Source organism: Oncorhynchus gorbuscha, linkage group LG07, assembly GCF_021184085.1.
Source record: "Oncorhynchus gorbuscha isolate QuinsamMale2020 ecotype Even-year linkage group LG07, OgorEven_v1.0, whole genome shotgun sequence".
Classification (NCBI taxonomy): domain Eukaryota; kingdom Metazoa; phylum Chordata; class Actinopteri; order Salmoniformes; family Salmonidae; genus Oncorhynchus; species Oncorhynchus gorbuscha.
The window spans coordinates 6045478-6068837 of NC_060179.1; the positions used below are offsets into that span (position 1 = coordinate 6045478).

At 46.2% G+C, this 23360-nt stretch overlaps 1 protein-coding gene across 5 annotated transcripts in view; it reads left to right on the plus strand.

The window, feature by feature from the left end:
• LOC124039454 (nuclear receptor coactivator 2-like) overlaps positions 1-23360 on the plus strand; it is a 178395-nt gene that overhangs the window by 95532 nt on the left and 59503 nt on the right. For all 5 annotated transcript variants that reach the window (XR_006839574.1, XM_046355441.1, XM_046355440.1 and 2 more), the window contains 6 exons: positions 5052-5229; positions 9670-9858; positions 15113-15214; positions 15805-15945; positions 17773-17920; positions 18954-20544. Coding sequence is in view for 4 of the 5 variants with exons in the window: in XM_046355441.1 (XP_046211397.1) it covers positions 5052-5229; positions 9670-9858; positions 15113-15214; positions 15805-15945; positions 17773-17920; positions 18954-20544 (2349 nt within the window). In the remaining variant the exon portion in view is untranslated. The remainder of the gene's footprint in view (positions 1-5051; positions 5230-9669; positions 9859-15112; positions 15215-15804; positions 15946-17772; positions 17921-18953; positions 20545-23360) is intronic.

The window sequence follows — 23360 nt, forward strand, 5'->3', positions numbered from 1 at the left end:
CAAAGTTTATTTGTCACGTGCGCCGAATACAACAGGTGAAAAGATTACTTACCTCAAGCTCTTAACCAACAGTGCAGTTTTTAAGTAAAAAAATATGTGTAAGGTTAAAGAAACAAAATAAATAAAACCCGGTATAAACATAACAGCAAAGAGGATATCTGAAGGTACCGATATAGAGTCAATACACCGGGTAGTCGGGATAGTTGAGGTGATATATAGGATTAGTTGAAGTGATTATGGATGATAAACGGAGAGTAGCAGCAGTATAAAATGGGGGGGGGGGGGGCACACAATTCCTAATTCGGGTAGTTCATAGTCTGGGAGTTCATTTGATTAGGTGTTCAGGAGTCTTATGGCTTGGGGGTAGAAGCTGTTAAGGAGCCTTTTGGACCTAGACTTGGCACTCCGGAACCGCTTGCCGTGCGGTAGCAGAGAGAACAGTCTATGACTGGGGTGGCTGGGGTCTTTGACTACCCTAGGATAGGTTAAGTAATCCCTCTCACCCCACCCCCCCTAAGTTTTAGATGCACTATTGTTAAGTGACTGTCCCACTGGATGTCATAAGGTGAATGCACCAATTTGTAAGTCGCTCTGGATAAGAGCGTCTGCTAAATGACTTAAATGTAATGTAAATGTAAGTGCCTTGCGGTCGGAGGCCGAGCAGTTGCCGTACCAGGCAGTGATGCAACCAGCTCTCGATGGTGCAGCTGTAGAACCTTTTGAGGATCTGAGGACCCATGGAAAATCTTTTTAGTTTCCTGAGGGGGAATAGGTTTTGTCGTGCCCTCTTCACGACCGTCTTGGTGTGGTTGGACCATGATAGTTTGTTGGTGATGTGGACACCAAGGAACTTGAAGCTCTCAACCTGCTCCACTACAGACCCGTCGATGAGAATCGGGGCGTACTCTGTCCTCCTTTTCCTGGGAGCGTACTCGGTCTGATAGTGAGAGACAGGGCTGAGAGAGGAGATATGGTCTGATGGGCTGAGAGAGGAGATATGGTCTGATGGGCTGAGAGAGGAGATATGGTCTGATGGGCTGAGAGAGGAGATATGGTCTGATGGGCTGAGAGAGGAGATATGGTCTGATGGGCTGAGAGAGGAGATATGGTCTGATGGGCTGAGAGAGGAGATATGGTCTGATGGGCTGAGAGAGGAGATATGGTCTGATGGGCTGAGAGAGGAGATATGGTCTGATGGGCTGAGAGAGGAGATATGGTCTGATGGGCTGAGAGAGGAGATATGGTCTGATGGGGCTGAGAGAGGAGATGTGGTCTGACGGGGCTGAGAGAGGAGATGTGGTCTGATAGTGAGAGACAGGGCTGAGAGAGGAGATGTGGTCTGATAGTGAGAGAGATGCTCTCCGTAGCTGACGTGAGTAACACCATTAAAACAGCGCCAGACAGACTACCAGGACGTGTGATCCATGTGCTCCGGGTGTGTGCTGACCAACTGGCAGGTGTCTTCACCGACATGTTCAACATGTCCCTGATTGAGTCTGTAACATCAACATGTTTCAAGCAGACCACCATATCTCTTCTCTCAGCCCCGTCTCTCACAATCAGACCATATCTCTCACAATCAGACCATATCTCCACTATCAGACCATATCTCCACAATCAGACCATATCTCTCACTATCAGACCATATCTCCACAATCAGACCATATCTCTCACTATCAGACCATATCTCCACTATATCTCCACTATCAGACCATATCTCCACTATATCTCCACAATCAGACCATATCTCCACTATATCTCCACAATCAGACCATATCTCCACAATCAGACCATATACAATCAGACCATATCTCCACAATGAGACCATATCTCCACAATCAGACCATATCTCCACAATCAGACCATATCTCCACTATATCTCCACAATCAGACCATATCTCCACTATATCTCCACAATCAGACCATATCTCCACAATCAGACCATATACAATCAGACCATATCTCCACAATGAGACCATATCTCCACAATGAGACCATATCTCCACAATGAGACCATATCTCCACAATCAGACCATATCTCCACAATCAGACCATATACAATCAGACCATATCTCCACAATCAGACCATATCTCCACAATCAGACCATATCTCCACAATCAGACCATATCTCCACAATCAGACCATATCTCCACAATCAGACCATATACAATCAGACCATATCTCCACAATCAGACCATATCTCCACAATCAGACCATATCTCCACAATCAGACCATATCTCCACAATCAGACCATATACAATCAGACCATATCTCCACAATCAGACCATATCTCCACAATCAGACCATATACAATCAGACTATATCTCCACTATCAGACCATATCTCCACAATCAGACCATATCTCCACAATCAGACCATATCTCCACAATCAGACCATATCTCCACAATCAGACCATATCTCCACAATCAGACCATATACAATCAGACCATATCTCCACAATCAGACCATATACAATCAGACCATATACAATCAGACCATATCTCCACAATCAGACCATACACAATGAGACCATATCTCCACAATCAGACCATATCTCCACAATCAGACCATATCTCCACTATATCTCCACAATGAGACCATATCTCCACTATATCTCCACAATCAGACCATATCTCCACAATCAGACCATATCTCCACTATATCTCCACTATCAGACCATATCTCCACAATCAGACCATATCTCCACTATATCTCCACAATCAGACCATATCTCCACTATATCTCCACAATCAGACCATATCTCCACAATCAGACCATATCTCCACAATCAGACCACATATCCACAATCAGACCATATCTCCACAATCAGACCATATACAATCAGACCATATCTCCACAATCAGACCATATACAATCAGACCATATCTCCACAATCAGACCATATCTCCACAATCAGACCATATCTCCACAATCAGACCATATCTCCACAATCAGACCATATCTCCACTATCAGACCATATCTCCACAATCAGACCATATCTCCACTATATCTCCACAATCAGACCATATCTCCACAATCAGACCATATACAATCAGACCATATCTCCACAATCAGACCATATCTCCACTATCAGACTATATCTCCACAATCAGACCATATCTCCACAATCAGACCATATACAATCAGACCATATCTCCACAATCAGACCATATCTCCACAATCAGACCATATCTCCACAATCAGACCATATCTCCACAATCAGACCATATCTCCACTATCAGACCACATCTCCACTATCAGACCGTAGGGCTGAGGCTGGGGTGGGCTGCATAATCACATTAGTAGAAACCGTGAATGTTCTCAGGGCAGGTTGTAGTTAGTGTGTGTGAGTTGTGTCTGGATTTATTTTGTTGTTGCGGTTTTTAGCTAACCCTAACCCTTTTCCTAACCTTAACCTTTTATTGTCCTAACCTTAACCTCTTATTGTCCTAACCTGCCACGTGAATTCTCCTAACCTGCTAGGAAAAGTAATTGAACTGGCAACCCTACCCTGAGAGCAGTGTGAGTATCCACTAATGTGATGCAGCGTCTGGAGGAGGGCCTGTCCGTCACCGGTTCTATTCAATAGTACTGGGTTGAATGTTCCCTCTTCAGATTTATTTGCAATGGGACCTTGGAGAAATGCAGTATTGGTACCAGGCCCGTGTTGTATTGGTACCAGGCCCGTGTTGTATTGGTACCAGGCCCGTGTTGTATTGGTACCAGGCCCGTGTTGTATTGGTACCAGGCCCGTGTTGTATTGGTACCAGGCCCGTGTTGTATTGGTACCAGGCCCGTGTTGTATTGGTACCAGGCCCGTGTTGTGTTGGTACCAGGCCCGTGTTGTATTGGTACCAGGCCCGTGTTGTGTTGGTACCAGGCCCGTGTTGTATTGGTACCAGGCCCGTGTTGTATTGGTACCAGGCCCGTGTTGTATTGGTACCAGGCCCGTGTTGTATTGGTACCAGGCCCGTGTTGTATTGGTACCAGGCCCGTGTTGTATTGGTACCAGGCCCGTGTTGTGTTGGTACCAGGCCCGTGTTGTATTGGTACCAGGCCCGTGTTGTGTTGGTACCAGGCCCGTGTTGTATTGGTACCAGGCCCGTGTTGTATTGGTACCAGGCCGTGTTGGTACCATGTATTGGTACCAGGCCCGTGTTGTATTGGTACCAGGCCCGTGTTGTATTGGTACCAGGCCCGTGTTGTGTTGGTACCAGGCCCGTGTTGTATTGGTACCAGGCCCGTGTTGTGTTGGTACCAGGCCCGTGTTGTATTGGTACCAGGCCCGTGTTGTATTGGTACCAGGCCCGTGTTGTATTGGTACCAGGCCCGTGTTGTATTGGTACCAGGCCCGTGTTGTATTGGTACCAGGCCCGTGTTGTATTGCTACTTTAAAAGATTCAGCTTAATTCAGAGACAATTGGAAAAAGTTGTGCATTGGAGAAAGTTGGGTTTTATGAAAATTTGTCTTCTAGAAGTTTAATATCTATAGTCAAAGCGCTTAACTCTCTCCCTTGGTCTCTTGTTGTCAAACAGAAACGACAAAGTCAATTTGAAGTCGATGCAACCAAATCAAGGTCAACTTTGGAATAAACCTATCCTCTCTCTCTCTCTCTCTCTCTCTCTCTCTCTCTCTCTCTCTCTCTCTCTCTCTCTGTCTCTCTCTCTGTCTCTCTCTCTGTCTCTCTCTCTGTCTCTCTCTCTGTCTCTCTCTCTGTCTCTCTCTCTGTCTCTCTCTGTCTCTCTCTCTGTCTCTCTCTCTCTCTCTCTCTCTCTCTCTGTGTCTCTCTCTCTGTGTCTCTCTCTCTGTCTCTCTATCCCTCTCTCTATCCCTCTCTCTATCCCTCTCTCTATCCCTCTCTCTCTATCCCTCTCTCTCTATCCCTCTCTCTCTATCCCTCTCTATCCCTCTCTCCCTCTCTCTCTATTCCTCTCTCTCTCCATCTCTCCATCGCTCCCTCTCTCCCTCTCTCTCTATCCCTCCATCGCACTCTCTCTGTCTCTCTCTCTCTCTCTCTCTCTCTCTCTGTCTCTCTCTCACTCTCAGGCCCTGGATGGGTTCTTCTTCGTGGTGAATATGGAGGGTAACATAGTGTTTGTGTCTGAGAACGTGACCCAGTACCTGCTGTATAACCAGGAGGAGCTGATGAACACCAGCGTCTACAGCGTCCTGCACGTAGGAGACCACGCTGAGTTCATCAAGAACCTGCTGCCCAAGAGCCTGGGTGAGTAACTCTCCATCTCTCTCTCCCTCTCTCTCTCTCTATCCCTCCATCTCTCTATCCCTCCATATCTCTCTCTCTTTCTCTCTCTCTCTCTCCCTCCATCTCTCTCTCCCTCCATCTCTCTCTCCCTCCATCTCTCTCTCCCTCCATCTCTCTCTCCCTCTCTCTTTCTCTCTCTCTTTCACTCTCTCTCTCTCTCTCTCTCTCTCTCTCTCTCTCTCTCTCTCTCTCTGTCTCTCTGTCTCTCTGTCTCTGTCTCTGTCTCTGTCTCTGTCTCTGTCTCTGTCTCTGTCTCTCTCTCTCTCTCTCTCTCTCTCTCTCTCTGTCTCTCTCCCCATCTTTCCTCTGTAACTGTCTTTCTTTTCTCCTTGACTATATCACTCCTCATTTCCTCCTCTCTTTCCCCTGAGAGGAAGGCAGGTTGTGGTTAATGTATGTCATCGCCCCAGCCTGTCGGAGTGTAGGGCAACAGCTCACTCTCAGTACTCCTATTGCACTCTAGGCTCTATCAGATCCAGGTCATCTCTCACTCTTGCTCGCTCTCTCACTCAATTCAAGGGTCTCTCTCTTTCTTTCTCTCTTGCTCTCTGTCTCTCTTGCTCTCTCTCTCTCTCTTGCTCTCTGTCTCTGTCAATTCAATTCAAGGGGCTTTATTGGCATGGGAAACATATGTTGACATTGCCAAAGCAAGTGAGGTAGATAATATACAAAAGTGAAATTAACAATAAAAATTAACAGTAAACATTACACATACAGAAGTTTCAAAACAATAAAGACATTACAAATGTCATATTATATATATATACAGTGGGGCAAAAAAGTATTTAGTCAGCCACCAATTGTGCAAGTTCTCCCACTTAAAAAGATGAGAGGCCTGTAATTTTCATCATAGGTACACTTCAACTATTCCAGAAAATCACATTGTAGGATTTTTAATGAATTTATTTGCAAATTATGGTGGAATATAAGTATTTGGTCACCTACAAACAAGCAAGATTTCTGGCTCTCAAAGACCTGTAATTTCTTCTTTAAGAGGCTCCTCTGTCCTCCACTCGTTACCTCTGTCATGCTGAAAGACCCAGCCATGTTTCATCTTCAATGCCCTTGCTGATGGAAGGAGGTTTTCACTCAAAATCTCACGATACATGGCCCCATTCATTCTTTCCTTTACACGGATCAATCGTCCTGGTCCCTTTGCAGAAAAACAGCCCCAAAGCATGATGTTTCCACCCCCATGCTTTACAGTAGGAATGGTGTTCTTTGGATGCAACTCAGCATTCTTTGTCCTCCAAACACGAAGAGTTGAGTTTTTACCAAAAAGTTATATTTTGTTTTCATCTGACCATATGACATTCTCCCAATCTTCTTCTGGATCATCCAAATGCTCTCTAGCAAACTTCAGACGGGCCTGGACATGTACTGGCTTAAGCAGGGGGACACGTCTGGCACTGCAGGATTTGAGTCCCTGGCGGCGTAGTGTGTTACTGATGGTAGGCTTTGTTACTTTGGTCCCAGCTCTCTGCAGGTCATTCACTAGGTCCCCCCGTGTGGTTCTGGGATTTTTGCTCACCGTTCTTATGATCATTTTGACCCCACTGGGTGAGATCTTGCGTGGAGCCCCAGATCGAGGGAGATTATCAGTGGTCTTGTATGTCTTCCATTTCCTAATAATTGTTGATAGTTGATTTATTCAAACCAAGCTGCTTACTTATTGCAGATTCAGTCTTCCCAGCCTGGTGCAGGTCTAAAATTTTGCTTCTGGTGTCCTTTGACAGCTCTTTGGTCTTGGCCATAGTGAAGTTTGGAGTGTGACTGTTTGAGGTTGTGGACAGGTGTCTTTTATACTGATAACAAGTTCAAACAGGTGCCATTAATACAGGTAACGAGTGGAGGACAGAGGAGCCTCTTAAAGAAGAAGTTACAGGTCTGTGAGAGCCAGAAATCTTGCTTGTTTGTAGGTGACCAAATACTTATTTTCCACCATAATTTGCAAATAAATTCATAAAAATGCTACAATGTGATTTTCTGGATTTCTTTTCTCATTTTGTCTGTCATAGTTGAAGTGTACCTATGATGAAAATTACAGGCCTCATCTTTTTAAGTGGGAGAACTTGCACAATTGGTGGCTGACTAAATACTTGTTTGCCCCACTGTATTTACAATGGTGCGTGTTCTTCACTGGTTGCCCTTTCCTTGTGGCAACGGGTCACAAATCTTGCTGCTGTGATGGCACACTGGAATTTCACCCAGTAGGGAGTTTATCAAAATTGGATTTGTTTTCAAATTCTTTGTGGATCTGTGTAATGTGAGGGAAATATGTGTCTCTAATATGGTCATACGTTGGGCAGGAGGTTAGGAAGTGCAGCTCAGTTTCCACCTCATTTTGTGGGCATTGTGCACATAGCCTGTCTTTTCTTGAGAGCCATGTCTGCCTATGGCGGCCTTTCTCAATAGCAAGGCTATGCTCACCGAGTCTGTACATAGTCAAAGCTTTCCTTCATTTTGGGTCAGTCACAGTGGTCAGGTATTCTGCCACTGTGTACTCTCTGTTTAGGGCCAAATAGCATTCTAGTTTGCTCTGTTTTTTTGTTAATTCTTTCCAATGTGTTAAGTAATTATCTTTTTGTTTTCTCATGATTTGGTTGGGTCTAATTGTGCTGTTGGCCTGGGGCTCTGTGGGGGTGTGTTTAAGTTTGTGAACAGAGCCCCAGGACCAGCTTGCTTAGGGGACTCTTCTCCAGGTTCATCTCTCTTTGTTATGGAAGGTTTGGGAATCGCTTCTTTTTAGGTGGTTGTAGAATTTAACGGCTGTTTTCTGGATTTTGATCATTAGTGGGTATTGGCCTAATTCTGCTCTGCGTGCATTATTTGGTGTTCTACGTCCTATGAGAGGGGGGTCCAATGAGAGGGGGTCCAATGAGAGGGGGTCCAATGAGAGGGGGTCCAATGAGAGGGGGGTCCAATGAGAGGGGGTCCAATGAGAGGGGTGTCCAATGAGAGGGGTGTCCAATGAGAGTGGGGTCCAATGAGAGTGGAGTCCAATGAGAGTGGAGTCCAATGAGAGTGGAGTCCAATGAGAGTGGAGTCCAATGAGAGTGGAGTCCAATGAGAGGGGAGTCCAATGAGAGGGGAGTCCAATGAGAGGGGAGTCCAATGAGAGGGGGTCCAATGAGAGGGGGGTCCAATGAGAGGGGGGTCCAATGAGAGGGGGGTCCAATGAGAGGGGGGTCCCATACCAGTGGGGTCCCATACCAGTGGGGTCCCATACCAGTGGGGTCCAATACCAGTGGGGTCCTATACCAGTGGGGTCCTATATAGAGAACAATCTGCCGTTTGAGACTGTGTGAGACCTGTGTGTATCACGTGGAGGTCTCTAAGCCGTCTGGGTGGCAGGCGTCGCAGAAAAGAGCACCCTGGGAAGGGGGAAATGATCTTCAGGGTTGTGTTGGGCTGTGCTGTGGCCCAGATTCACAGATTATCAATGCCCCCCTACCCTCCATGCAGCTGAATGAGAGCATGAACAGATGGGAGAGTGTGTGTGTGAGAGAAGAGAGGGGTTTGGGTATTCTCAAGGTCTTTTATACATAGCAACCTTGTTCTGATACTTCCTCTGTCTCCTTCAGTGTCTTTTATACATAGTGGTCTTTTAAAACACCTTCCTCTGTCTCCTTCAGTGTCTTTTTCATCTTCATGTGGATGACCCAAAAGCAGAAATAATTGGTAACAATGACTCTTTTTTTCTCTCTCCCTCTCTCAATCCCCCCCCTCCCTCCCTCCCTCCCTCCCTCCCCCTCCCTCCCTCCCTCCCTCCCTCCCTCCCTCCCTCCCTCCCTCCCTCCCTCCCTCCCTCCCTCCCTCCCTCCCTCTCTCTCTCTCTCTCTCTCTCTCTCTCCCGCCATCCTCTCTCTCTCTCTCCTCTCCTCTCTCTCTCTCTCTCTCTCTCTCTCTCTCTCTCTCTCTCTCTCTCTCTCTCTCTCACTCTCTCCCTCCCTCTCTCACTCACTCCCTCCCTCTCTCACTCCCTCTCTCTCTCCCTCTCTCACTCACTCCCTCCCTCTCTCACTCCTCCCTCCCTCTCTCCCTCTCTCTCTCTCTCTCTCTCTCTCTCTCTCTCTCTCTCTCTCTCTCTCTCTCTCTCTCTCTCTCTCTCTCTCTCTCTCTCTCTCTCTCTCTCTCTCTCTCTCTCTCTCTCTCTCTCTCCTCCCTCCCTCCCTCCTCTCCCTCTCCCTCTCCTCTCTCTCTCTCTCCTCTCTCTCACTCACTCCTCTCCCTCTCTCACTCCCTCCCTCTCACTCCCTCCCTCCCTCTCTCACTCCCTCCCTCTCTCTCTCCCTCTCCCCTCTCTCCCTCCCCTCTCATCCCTCCTCTCTCCCTCCCTCTCTCTCTCTCTCTCCCTCTCTCTCCCTCCATCCCTCCCTCCCTCCCTCCCTCCCTCTGTAGTGAACGGTGTGCCGTGGTCCAGTGAAAGTCCCAGGAGGAACAGTCACACGTTTAACTGTCGTATGCTGGTCAACCCTCACAGTGACAACAGGGACGAGACCAACGACCATGAGGGGCAGAAACAGAAATATGAGACCATGCAGTGTTTCGCTGTCTCCGAACCCAAGAGCATCAAGGAGGAGGCAGAAGGTATGGAGGGAGGGAGGGAGGGAGGGAGGCAAAGGACGGTGCGTTGAGAATACAATCAGAAACACTGTTAGAATGTTTTGCATTTGACTACCAAAGCCCCAATAAAAAAAAAAAAGCTAACATTGGCTGTCCTAAACCCTAGCTATTCCTACTTTGGCCTGCCACATTGGCCTGCTAGCTGGAGTGACCGAGGGTGCTAGGATTGGTCTATAGTGTGTGTCCTAAGCCCTAGCTACTTAGCCAGAGGAGAGTCCTTGGAAAACTTCAACTTCCAACCTGGCTGGCTTCAGCTTCCAACCTGGCTGGCTTCAGCTTCCAACCTGGCTGGCTTCAGCTTCCAACCTGGCTGGCTTCAGCTTCCAACCTGACTAGCTTCAGCTTCCAACCTGACTAGCTTCAGCTTCCGACCTGGCTAGCTTCAGCTTCCGACCTGGGACCTAGCTAGCTTCTGCATCCGACCTGGCTAGCTTCTGCATCCGACCTGGCTAGCTTCTGCATCCGACCTGGCTAGCTTCTGCATCCGACCTGGCTAGCTTCTGCATCCGACCTGGCTAGCTTCTGCATCCGACCTGGCTAGCTTCTGCATCCGACCTGGCTAGCTTCAGCTTATGACCTGGCTAGCTTCAGCTTCCGACCTGGCTAGCTTCAGCTTCCGACCTGGCTAGCTTCAGCTTCCGACCTGGCTAGCTTCAGCTTCCGACCTGGCTAGCTTCAGCTTCCGACCTGGCTAGCTTCAGCTTCCGACCTGGCTAGCTTCTGCATCCGACCTGGCTAGCTTCAGCTTCCGACCTGGCTAGCTTCAGCTTCCGACCTGGCTAGCCAGAGACAACCGGGGTGCATCTCAACAGTCTACAGTGGCTTCCTTTCATTGTCTCTTTGGCTAGCTTTAGTTGACCTACCACCTGGCCAGTTGGAGACAGCAGGGTGCATCTCAATAGTCTTTAGTGTGTCCTAAACCTTACTTCTCCACTGGTTTTCCTCTGGCTAGAATTAGCCTGTTTACAAGGCTGTAGTATACATATCTCAATTAATGATGGGGAGGGGGGAACAATAGTTACATATCACAATATTATTTTGGGATGATATTATATTGATATTTAACTCCAAGTATTGATTTGTATGAAATTTTTAAAAACATGTATTTATAAATATATATATATATATATATTAATGTGTGTTTTTGTAAAAATAAAAAACAATGCTTAGTAGCGTTAGCTAGCTATTTTAAGGGAATAGGGTGCCATTTGGAACACGATCGTCATGCTGATTTAAGGAAATTAGAACCAGTTATGTGTCCTATTCCCTTATAGCTAGCTATCGAGGCTATTCAAGTCTTCCCCTTCGAGCTCCGGACTGAATCACTTTTATTCCTGTTTTACCTGACATTTAATATCACTCACCTGGTGTTCCAGGTATAAATCACTTAATCAATTATATATATATATATATATATATATATATATATATATATAGTTGAAATTAGAAGTTTACATACGCCTTAGCCAAATACATTTAAACTCAGTTTTTCACAATTCCTGACATTTAATCCATATAAAGTCCCTGTTTTAGGTCAGTTAGGATCACCACTTTATTTTAAGAACGTGAAATGTCAGAATAATAGTAGAGAGAGATGATTTATTACAGCTTTTATTTATTTCATCACATTCTCAGTGGGTCAGACGTTTACATGCACTCAATTAATTTTGGTAGCATTTCCTTTAAATTGTTTAACTTGGGTCAAACTTTTCGGGTAGCTTTCCACAAGCTTCCCACAATAAGTTCGGTGAATTTTGGCCCCTTCCTCCTGACAGAGCTGGTGTAACTGAGTCAGGTTTGTAGGCCTCCTGACAGAGCTGGTGTAACTGAGTCAGGTTTGTCGGCCTCCTGACAGAGCTGGTGTAACTGAGTCAGGTTTGTAGGCCTCCTCACAGAGCTGGTGTAACTGAGTCAGGTTTGTAGGCCTCCTGACAGAGCTGGTGTAACTGAGTCAGGTTTGTAGGCCTCCTTGCTCACACACACTTTTTCATTTCTGCCCCCACATTTTCTATGGGATTGAGGTCAGGGCTTTGTGATGGCCACTCTGATACCTTGACTTTGTTGTCCTTAAGCCATTTTGCCACAACTTTGGAAGTATGCTTGGGGTCATTGTCCATTTGGAAAACTCATGTGCGACCAAGCTTTAACTTCCTGACTGATGTCTTGAGATGTTGCTTCAATATATCCACATAATGTTCCTGCCTCATGATGCCATCTATTTTGTGAAGTGCACAAGTCGCTCCTGCAGCAAAGCACCCCCACAACATGATGCTGCCACCTCCGTGCTTCACAGTTGGGATGGTGTTCTTCGGCTTGCAAGCCTCCCCCTTTTTCCTCCAAACATAACAATGGTCATTATGGCCAAACAGTTCTATTCTTGTTTCATAAGACCAGACGATATTCCTCCAAAAAGTACGATCTTTGTCCCCATGTGCAGTTGCAAACAGTAGTCTGGCTTTTTTATGGTAGTTTTGGAGCAGTGGCTTCTTCCTTGCTGAGCGGCCTTTCGGGTTATGTCGATATAGGACTCATTTTACTGTGGATATAGATACATTTGTGCCTGTTTCCTCCAGCATCTTCACAAAGTCCTTTGCTGTTGTCCTGGGAATGATTTGCACTTTTCGCCCCAAAGTATGTTAATCTCTAGGAGACAGAATGAGTCTCCTTCCTGAGCGGTATGACGGCTGCGTGGTCCCATGGTGTTTATACTTGCGTACTATTGCTTGTATAGACGAACGTGGTTCCTTCAAGAGTTTGGAAATTGTTCCCAAGGATGAACCAGACTTGTGGAGGTCTACAATTTGTTTTCTGAGGTCTTGGCTGATTTCTTTTGATTTTCCCATGATGTCAAGCAAATGTAGGCCTTGAAATGCATCCACATGTACACCTCCAATTTTACTCAAATGATGTCAATTAGCCAATCAGAAGCTTCTAAAGCCATGACATTATCTGGAATTTTCCAAGCTGTTTAAAAAGGCACATTCAATTTAGTGTATGTAAACTTCTGACCCACTGGAATTGTGATACAGTGAATTATAAGTGAAATATTCTGTCTTTAAACAATTGTTGGTTAAAATTACTTGTCATGTACAAAGTAGATGTCCTAACCGACTTGCCAAAACTATAGTTTGTTAACGAGACATTTGTGGAGTGGTTGAAAAACGAGTTTTAATGACTCCGACCTAAGTGTCTGTAAACTTCCCACTTAAATTACATTTATATGTATAGACATTTGAACTGGTTTTGAAGTTCAAATTTGAATTGAGGGCGCTATAGAGGGCTCCTGCAGTTCTGTCACACGCTGGGTCTGTACATAGTCAATGGTAGGCTTCGAGGACACTCCTACGGTAGGTACCCCTACAGCACATCTCTTGGCAGTAGTACTGTAGACTACTTTATCACCGACCTCAACCCAGATTCTCTCAGCGTTCAGTCAGCCCACCCTCTATCAGACCACAGAAACATCACAGTCTACTTGAACAGAAAAATACGCAATCATGAGGCATCAAAGACAAAGAAACTGTATAATATGAGGAAATGCTACAGATGGAAGGAAAGTAGTGTGGAAACCGACCAAAAAATAGTTAGGCAACAACAAATTCAATCCCTTTTAGCCAATTTCCTGGACAAAATGTTCCACTGTAATTGTAAAGGTGTAAACTTGGCAGTAGGAAGCCTAAACAGTATATTTGACCTTTCAGGTTCAAATCTAAAAATGCCAACCGGACAACCTAAGAAAATACAATGACAAATGATTTTTGTTGAAAATACAAAAACGATTTTGAGAACCTATCCAACCAAAAGCAGAGCCTCAGAAAAAGTAAAAGACAGAAATCAGTTCAATGTATTTGAAGAATCCATAGAATCGAACCACTTCTGGGAAAATTGGAAAACACTAAACAAACAATAACACAAAGAGCTATCTATCCGAAACAGAGATGTATGGATAAACCACTTCTCTCTTTAACTTGTTGACGCACATCCCGGTAGCGGGATAATTGTCACCAGCAACCACTGAATAGCATAGCACCACAGTCAAATAATATTACTAAAAAATATTCATATTCATGAAAATCACAAGTGCAATATTGCAAAACACAGCTTAGCCTTTTGTTAATCCACCTGTCATTTTGAAAATATGCTTTACAGCGAAAGCAATCCAAGCGTTTGTGTAAGTTTATCAATAGCATAACATAACATTATGTACATTATGTACACTAAGCATTAAGTAGCTAGGTCACGGAAATCAGAAAGACAATCAAATTAATAGTTTATCTTTGATGATCTTCGGATGTTTTCACTCCCAGTTACACAACAAATGTTCCTTTTGTTCCATAAAGATTATTTTTTATATCCAAAATACCGACGTTTGTTTGTCGCGTTATGTTCAGAAATCCACAGGAAAGAGAGGTCAACGCAGACGTATTTTCCAAATAATAGCCATCATGTCCACAGAAACATGTCAAACGTTTTTAATAATCAATCCTCAGGTTGTTTTTAAAATAAATATTCGATAATATATCAACCGGGTGTGTAGCTTTTTCAATAGGACCGGGAGGAACAATGGCCGGCCACTTTACTCTGTAGCGCAAAACTCACACTGAGAGCCCCCACCTATCCACTTACGCAATGTGATCTTTCACGCTAATTTTTCAAAATAAAAGCCTGAAACTATGTCTGAAGACTGTTGACACCTTGGGGAAGCCATAGAAAAAGGAATCTGGTTGATATCCCTTTAAATGGAGGATAGGCATGCATAGGAACAGAGGTTTCAAAATAAGAGGCACTTCCTGATTGGATTTTCCTCAGGCTTTCGCCTGTAATATCAGTTCTGTTATACTCACAGACAATATTTTTACAGTTTTGGAAACTTTAGAGTGTTTGCTATCATAATCTGACAATGATATGCTTATTCTAGTTTCTGGGGCTGAAATCTCCCCTCCTCTCTCTCTCTCCCTCCTCTCTCTCTCCCCTCCTGTCACTCTCTCCCCTCCTCACTCTCTCCCTATACTCTCTCTCTCTCTCCCCTCCTCTCTATCTCTCCCCTTCTCTCTCTCTCCCTCCTCTCTCTCTCTCTCTCCCCCTTCTCTTTCTCTCCCCTCCTCTCTCTATCTCCTTTTCTCCCCTCTCTCTCTCCCTCCTCTCTCTCTCCCTCCTCCAATCTCTCCCCCTCCTCTCTCTCTCCCTCCTGTCTCCCCCCTGTCTCTCTCCCCTCTAGACTTCCAGTCATGTCTGATATGTGTGGCTCGCAGGATGCCCATGAAGGAGCGACCCGTTCTCCCCACGCACGAGAGCTTCACCACCCGCCAGGACCTGCAAGGTAACCAATCAGAGCACTGCGATCATACCAGCTGTCTGACATTAACAAATCACACAGCCACATAATTATGACCAAGGCAGTCCACCAGACAGTTCTTAATCGATCAGAAAACAATCTATAAATGGTCAGACGGAATCAATTGCAGAACCGTCTTTAATGACTAGGTAGGGAGGTAGCCAACGACAGAGCAAGTTTCTCAGGTTGTCACTGTCAAGAGAGAACCATTGTAGAGACCTGTCGTCCAGCTGTTTGCTACCCCTCTCTCAGCCTGGGCAGTGCCCAAGCACCAGCTACTGTTCCTGTTAACACACACGCTTCTGAACACAAAGAACCTCAAACTCTATATCGAACTGTTGACACCGATTTATATAGTACAGGATAAATGCCCACCACACACACACACACACACACACACACACACACTGTGCTCCTCTTTCAACTGGCTGTCAGGTAAAGTATAAAGTCACTGTAGGATCACCAACTTGTCTGTCTGTCTGGCTCCTACCTGCCACTGATGTGTGGACAGTATACACACACACACATTTGTGATCAGTAGCCTGTCTCTCTCTCTCCCTCTGCTGTGTCCCTAGGTAAGATCACGTCGCTAGACACCAGTCTTCTGAGAGCCTCTATGAAGCCTGGCTGGGAAGACCTGGTGAGGAGAAGCATCCAGAGGTTTCACCTACAGAACGACGGAGAGATGTCCTTCGCCAAGAGACACCAACAAGAGGGTGAGACTACCAGACGAGGCCTGTATCATCTTAGACTACCAGACGAGGCCTGTATCATCTTAGACTACCAGACGAGGCCTGTATCATCTTAGACTACCAGACGAGGCCTGTATCATCTTAGACTACCAGACGAGGCCTGTATCATCTTAGACTACCAGACGAAGCCTATATCATCTTAGACTACCAGACGAGGCCTGTATCATCTTAGACTACCAGACGAAGCCTATATCATCTTAGACTACCTGACAAGACCTATATCATCTTAGACTAGACCTATATCATCTTAGACAAGGCCTATATCATCTTAGACTAGACCTATATCATCTTAGACTAGACCTAGATCATCTTAGACTAGACCTAGATCATCTTAGACTAGACCTAGATCATCTTAGACTACCTGACAAGGCCTATATCATCTTAGACTAGACCTATATCATCTTAGACTAGACCTATATCATCTTAGACTAGACCTATATCATCTTAGACTAGACCTATATCATCTTAGACTAGACCTAGATCATCTTAGACAAGGCCTATATCATCTTAGACTAGACCTATATCATCTTAGACTAGACCTATATCATCTTAGACTAGACCTATATCATCTTAGAGTAGACCTATATCATCTTAGACTAGACCTATATCATCTTTGACTAGACCTATATCATCTTAGACTAGACCTATATCATCTTAGACTACCTGACAAGGCCTATATCATCTTAGACTACCTGACAAGGCCTATATCATCTTAGACTAGACCTATATCATCTTAGACTAGACCTATATCATCTTAGACTAGACCTATATCATCTTAGACTAGACCTATATCATCTTAGACTAGACCTAGATCATCTTAGACAAGGCCTATATCATCTTAGACTAGACCTATATCATCTTAGACTACCTGACAAGGCCTATATCATCTTAGACTAGACCTATATCATCTTAGACTAGACCTATATCATCTTAGACTAGACCTATATCATCTTAGACTAGACCTAGATCATCTTAGACTAGACCTAGATCATCTTAGACAAGGCCTATATCATCTTAGACTAGACCTATATCATCTTAGACTAGACCTATATCATCTTAGACTAGACCTATATCATCTTAGACTAGACCTATATCATCTTAGACTAGACCTATATCATCTTAGACTAGACCTATATCATCTTAGACTAGACCTGATCAAGACTAGACCTATATCATCTTAGACTAGACCTGATCATCTTAGACTAGACCTATATCATCTTAGACTAGACCTATATCATCTTAGACTAGACCTATATCATCTTAGACTAGACCTATATCATCTTAGACTAGACCTATATCATCTTAGACTAGACCTATATCATCTTAGACTAGACCTAGATCATCTTAGACTAGATCTATATCATCTTAGACTAGATCTATATCATCTTAGACTACACTTATATCATCTTAGACTAGACCTATATCATCTTAGACTAGACCTAGATCATCTTAGACTAGACCTAGATCATCTTAGACTAGACCTAGATCATCTTAGACTAGACCTATATCATCTTAGACTAGACCTAGATCATCTTAGACTAGACCTAGATCATCTTAGACTAGACCTAGATCATCTTAGACTAGACCTAGATCATCTTTGACTAGACCTATATCATCTTAGACTAGACCTATATCATCTTAGAGAATTTCAACACATCATGTTGATTTCATGGATGCATCCAAAGTAGTTGTGTTTCTCCAGCCCCTCAGCTGTGCCGGGGTGCCTGCTCTGTTGTTTGAATCCCAGCTTGCCTCTTTAACTCTGCCTCGCCGCTGTGCGTCTCTCTGCAGTGTTGCGTCACGGCCAGGCATTCAGCCCCATCTACAGGTTCTCTCTGTCAGACGGGACCATCGTGTCGGCTCACACCAAGAGCAAGCTGGTCCGCTCCCCTGCCACCAACGAACCCCAGCTCTACATGTCTCTACACCTGCTACAGAGGTACGTTCCCTAACCCCTAACCCCTGAACCCCAGCTCTAAGTGTCTCTACACCTGCTACAGAGGTACGTTCCCTAACCCCTAACCCCTGAACCCATGAACCCCAGCTCTACGTGTCTCTACACCTGCTACAGAGGTACGTTCCCTAACCCCTAACCCCTGAACCCCTGAACCTCAGCTCTACATGTCTCTACACCTGCTACAGAGGTACGTTCCCTAACCCCTGAACCCCTGAACCCCAGCTCTACATGTCTCTACACCTGCTACAGAGGTACGTTCCCTAACCCCTGAACCCCTGAACCCCAGCTCTACGTGTCTCTACACCTCCTACAGAGGTACGTTCCCTAACCCCTAACCCCTGAATCCCTGAACCCCAGCTCTACATGTCTCTACACCTGCTACAGAGGTACGTTCCCTAACCCCTGAACCCCTGAACCCCAGCTCTACGTGTCTCTACACCTCCTACAGAGGTACGTTCCCTAACCCCTAACCCCTGAACCCCTGAACCCCAGCTCTACGTGTCTCTACACCTCCTACAGAGGTACGTTCCCTAACCCCTGAACCCCAGCTCTACGTGTCTCTACACCTCCTACAGAGGTACGTTCCCTAACCCCTAACCCCAGCTCTACATGTCTCTACACCTGCTACAGAGGAACGTTCCATAACCCCTGACCCCAGCTCTGACCCCAAATTTGTTTACAACCCTGTTAGTGAGCATTTCTTCTTTGCCAAGATAATCCATCCACCTGACAGGTGTGGCATATCAACAATCTGATTCAACAGCATGATCATTACACAGGTGCACCTTGTGCTGGATGCAATAAAATACCATTCTAAAATGTGCAGTTTTGTCACACTACACAATGCCACAGATGTCTCAAGTTTTGAGTGAGCGTGGATTTGGAATGCTGACAGCAGTAATGTCCACCAGAACTGTTGCCAGAGAATTTAATGTTCTGTGTGTGTGTGTGTGTTGCTGCTCTGTGTTACTGTGTGTGTAACCTCCACCTCTTGTATCCCGTGTGTTATCCCCAGAGAGCAGTCAGTGTGTGGTATGGGGCCGGGTCAGGACATGGGGCCCGGTGGACAGGGCCAGCAGGGGACAGTGATGGGCCCCGGCCCCAAACCAATGGTCCCCAACCCCTCAATGACACCTCCAACCCCGGGGACAATATCTGGCCTGGTGCCCCAGGGACAGGACACCACGATCAGCTCCAACAGCACGCCCTTCTCCCTTCCTCATGGAGGGCCAGGGTCCAGAGAACCAGGGCTCGTACCCATGGGGTCCGGGTCTGGACACATGCAGGGCTACCGCTACGGTTGCCCTCCCCAGCCCATGGGCTACCCTGGAGGGATGCAGGGCGGCATGGGCATGAACCCCCCCAACCATCCCCACCAGCAAGGGGCCAGCTGGAGGATGAGCAGCCCGTCTCGAGGCAGCCCTACCCCAGCCGGAGGCCCCCATCTGGGGCAACAGAACTCGATGCTGTCCCCTAGGCACCGGGCGAGTCCAGGGATGGCAGGGAGCCCTCGCGTGGCCCCATGCCTGCACTCGCCCTCCCCTGTGGGGATGTGTGGGTCTGGAACAGGGGTTGCAGTAGGAGGTAGCGGTCCTGCGGCTAACAGTCATGCTAACAGTCATGCTAACAGTCATGCTAACAGTCATGCTAACAGTCATGCTAACAGTCATGCTAACAGTCATGCTAACAGTCAGGCTAACAGTCAGGCTAACAGTTACACCAGTAGTTCTCTGTCGGCCCTGCAGGCCCTGAGTGAGTGTCACGGGGTTGGACACGGCGGTTGCGTTCACCCACACATTCATGGCGCTGGGGGGCATTCGCACACACACACGCTAGGGTCACCGGACAGGAAGATGATGGGGTCGCCAGCCGGCATCACGATGGGGGCAGGGGTCAACCCTCACATGATGTCGAAAGTTGGAGGTGGCACTAACGTGGATCCTCACGGAGAGCAGGGTGGACAGTACGACCAGAGACAGATGGACAGACAGACTGACGGGAACGGTAGCAGCGGTAACCACGGTGACGTCAAAGAGGAGAGGGACGGCTCAAACGACGGCCCCAACGCGCAGAGCCGTGTCCTCCACGACAACAAGGGCCACACCAAACTACTCCAGCTCCTCACCACCAAGTCCGAACCCCTCGACACCCCCCCGTCTCCCAACGGAGGAGGAGACCCCAAGGACCCCTCGTCAGGGCTGGGGGGCCCTCATGGTCCAGGGGCCCCAGGGGGCCACGCCACATCCCTAAAGGAGAAACACAAAATACTCCACAGGCTGCTCCAGAACAGCACCTCTCCTGTCGACCTGGCCAAGCTCACCGCTGAGGCCACTGGCAAAGAGCTGGGAGAGCAGGGGAGTAACGTCAACACCCAGGTGGGTACAGGAGGGGGTACAGATGGGAACCTCCCCCCCAAACAGGAGCCCCTGAGTCCTAAGAAGAAGGACAATGCACTGCTGAGGTACCTGCTGGATGAAGAGGAGGGGGGCATGAAGGAGAGGCAGGCTAGGATGGAGGGAGGAGGAGGAGAGGTGAAGACGGAGATGAAACACCCCATCCATGTGAAGACTGAGAAACAGGATACAGGATATGATCGCTCTGAGCAGGTGGGTGGCATGAGATTTCTCTCATTTATGACTCATAATTGTAAAGGATGAGTAGCACCATGGTTTGGGTGCAAGTTGACGGAATGATTATTAACGATTAGTGATATTTTCATTAGATCGTTTTATTTTGTTTTTTGGAATGATAGTTGATGTTGAATGAATGGTATTTAATAGATGAATACTTCCAGTCATTGTGTTAGATAGAAACTCCCTCCAAACTGCACACAGAGACATAAAAATAATATCCACAAGTTAAACTGACTAGTACTGGGGAACTTGATAAAGGTCCTCATTGTCAAAAGTATAAGTCGTGTCATATTCAGAGAATCTAGAATGAGAGAGTCGGTGTTCTAGAATGAGAGAGTCGGTGTTCTAGAATGAGAGAGTCGGTGTTCTAGAATGAGAGAGTCGGTGTTCTAGAATGAGAGAGTCGGTGTTCTAGAATGAGAGAGTCGGTGTTCTAGAATGAGAGAGTCGGTGTTGTTGTGTCTTTGGCTTTGCCGGATTAAGTGATATGACATGCTATTCTATAAAATCCTTTCTCTGTAATTAATATTACCTGATTGAGCTAATCATGTAGATGTAATTAACTATAAATTCTGGGCACCACAAAATAATATTTATAGAGCTGTTATCTTCCGAATAAACTCTTAAAGATCTAGTAATATTGTACATCAATAGCAGTCAAAATTAATCGTCACCTTATTTCAGTCTCATCTGAAAGTTGTAAATTCACGAACGGTAGTCAGACGGTAGATGACCTTTTCCCCTGGTCGTCTAGACGGTAGATGACCTTTTCCCCTGGTCGTCTAGACGGTAGATGACCTTTTCCCCTGGTCGTCTAGACGGTAGATGACCTTTTCCCCTGGTCGTCTAGACGGTAGATGACCTTTTCCCCTGGTCGTCTAGACGGTAGATGACCTTTTCCCCTGGTCGTCTAGACGGTAGATGACCTTTTCCCCTGGTAGTCTAGACGGTAGATACCAAAGGTCTTCAGTAACAGAAGCAGGTAGCCTAGTGGTTAGATGTAAAGGTCATCAGTAACAGAAGCAGGTAGCCTAGTGGTTAGAGTGTAGAGGCGGCAGGTAGCCTAGTGGTTAGAGTGTAGAGGTGGCAGGTAGCCTAGTGGTTAGGCGGCAGGTAGCCTAGTGGTTAGAGCATTTGGCCAGTAACCGAAAGGTTGCTGGATCAACTCCCCGAGCTGACAAGGTAAAAATCTGTCATTCTGCCCCTGAACAAGGCAGTTCCCCGGGTAGGCCATCATCATAAATAAGAATATGTTCTTGACTGACTTGCCTTGTTAAATAAAGGTTAAATAAAATAAAAACAGATGACATGGAACCTCAAAGTATTCTCATCGTTGTTTAAAATACTGTTTGTTCTCAATGACTTACGTGGATTAATAATAGCGTTAATGTTAGATATGAGTTGTGTCCCAAATCACATTCTATATAGCTCACTAAGGACGGAGAGGGAGTAGAGAACGCGATCATGACATCATCGCTGACCTCATCTAGGGTCCTCTCTCCCTGCCATATCCTGTCTCTGCCAGCGTTGCTCACACACTGTGTGAAAACACATCCAAAAGACTGGGTCCTGGACAGAGCAACTTGATATGGCCCACAGAGGACGCAGCCAAGTGGCTGTGTGTGTGTGTGTGTGTGTGTGTGTGTGTGTGTGTGTGTGTGTGTGTGTGTGTGTGTGTGTGTGTGTGTGTGTGTGTGTGTGTGTGTGTGTGTGTGTGTGTGTGTGTGTGTGTGTGTGTGTGTGTGTGTGTGTGTGTGTGTGTGTACTATTGCAAGAGGCCGGTTTTTGACTGTGGAAACACCAGCGCCTCTTTCCAGGCATTCTGAATCCCAAATGGCACCATAATTAAGCAATAAGGCATGACTAAGGGCTGTTCTTATGCGCAACAGAGTGCCTGGACACAACCCTTGGCCATGGTATATTGGCCATATACCACAAACCCCCGAGGTGCCTTATTGCTATTATAAACTGGTTACCAATGTAAATAGAGCAGTAAAAATAACTTTTTTTTTTGTCGTACCCGTGGTTTAAGGTCTGATTATACCACGGCTGTCAGCCAATCAGCATTCAGGGCTCATACCACCCAGTTTATAATTTCCTATCTAGTGCACTACATTTGACCAAGTCCCATAGCACTATGTAGGGAATAGGGTGCCTTTTGGGGTAGAGCCTGGGGCATCTGTCACAGCTCATCCCTGCTCCACTACGTGTGTGAAGCGGTGCTGGGGGTGAATGTTGGGCCCCGAGTCGATCTGTGACAGGGACGTCTAGTGTGCTGCCCCCTCGTGTTGGTTCTCAGACACTACAACTTATTTACTCTCTCTTAAGTCAATGTTTAGAAAGCCTATAGGTCTGTTTATATTAGAGAATAGCAGGGTAAGATCTGCTGTAGTTTGTTTTCATATGGAAGTGGATGTGTGCTTTGCTCTCTTTGTACAGTCGGCTCCTCCCCCCTGTTATTTCTGCTGTGTGCGGAGAAAAGACTGGGGGTGAAGGAGTTCGAACCTAGCTGGGAAGTGTAGGCTGGTAGTAGGGGAATGGGTTCGGAGCAAGTGGTTATGGGTAATGTAGTCTTATTGTTGCAGCCTTAGATCGATCCTGGGCAAACTTAACCAATGGTATTACAGTAGGTCCAAAAACAAGTCCAGACTTCTCATTTCTGCTCTGATATTATCTGTTGTTGATATCATCTAAATGTTTTTTGGCGTGAATATAAAACACACACACACTCCCACAGTATTGCTGTGTTTCTATTGGTCCTGTGCCAGCTTGGCCCGAGCGACAGAAAT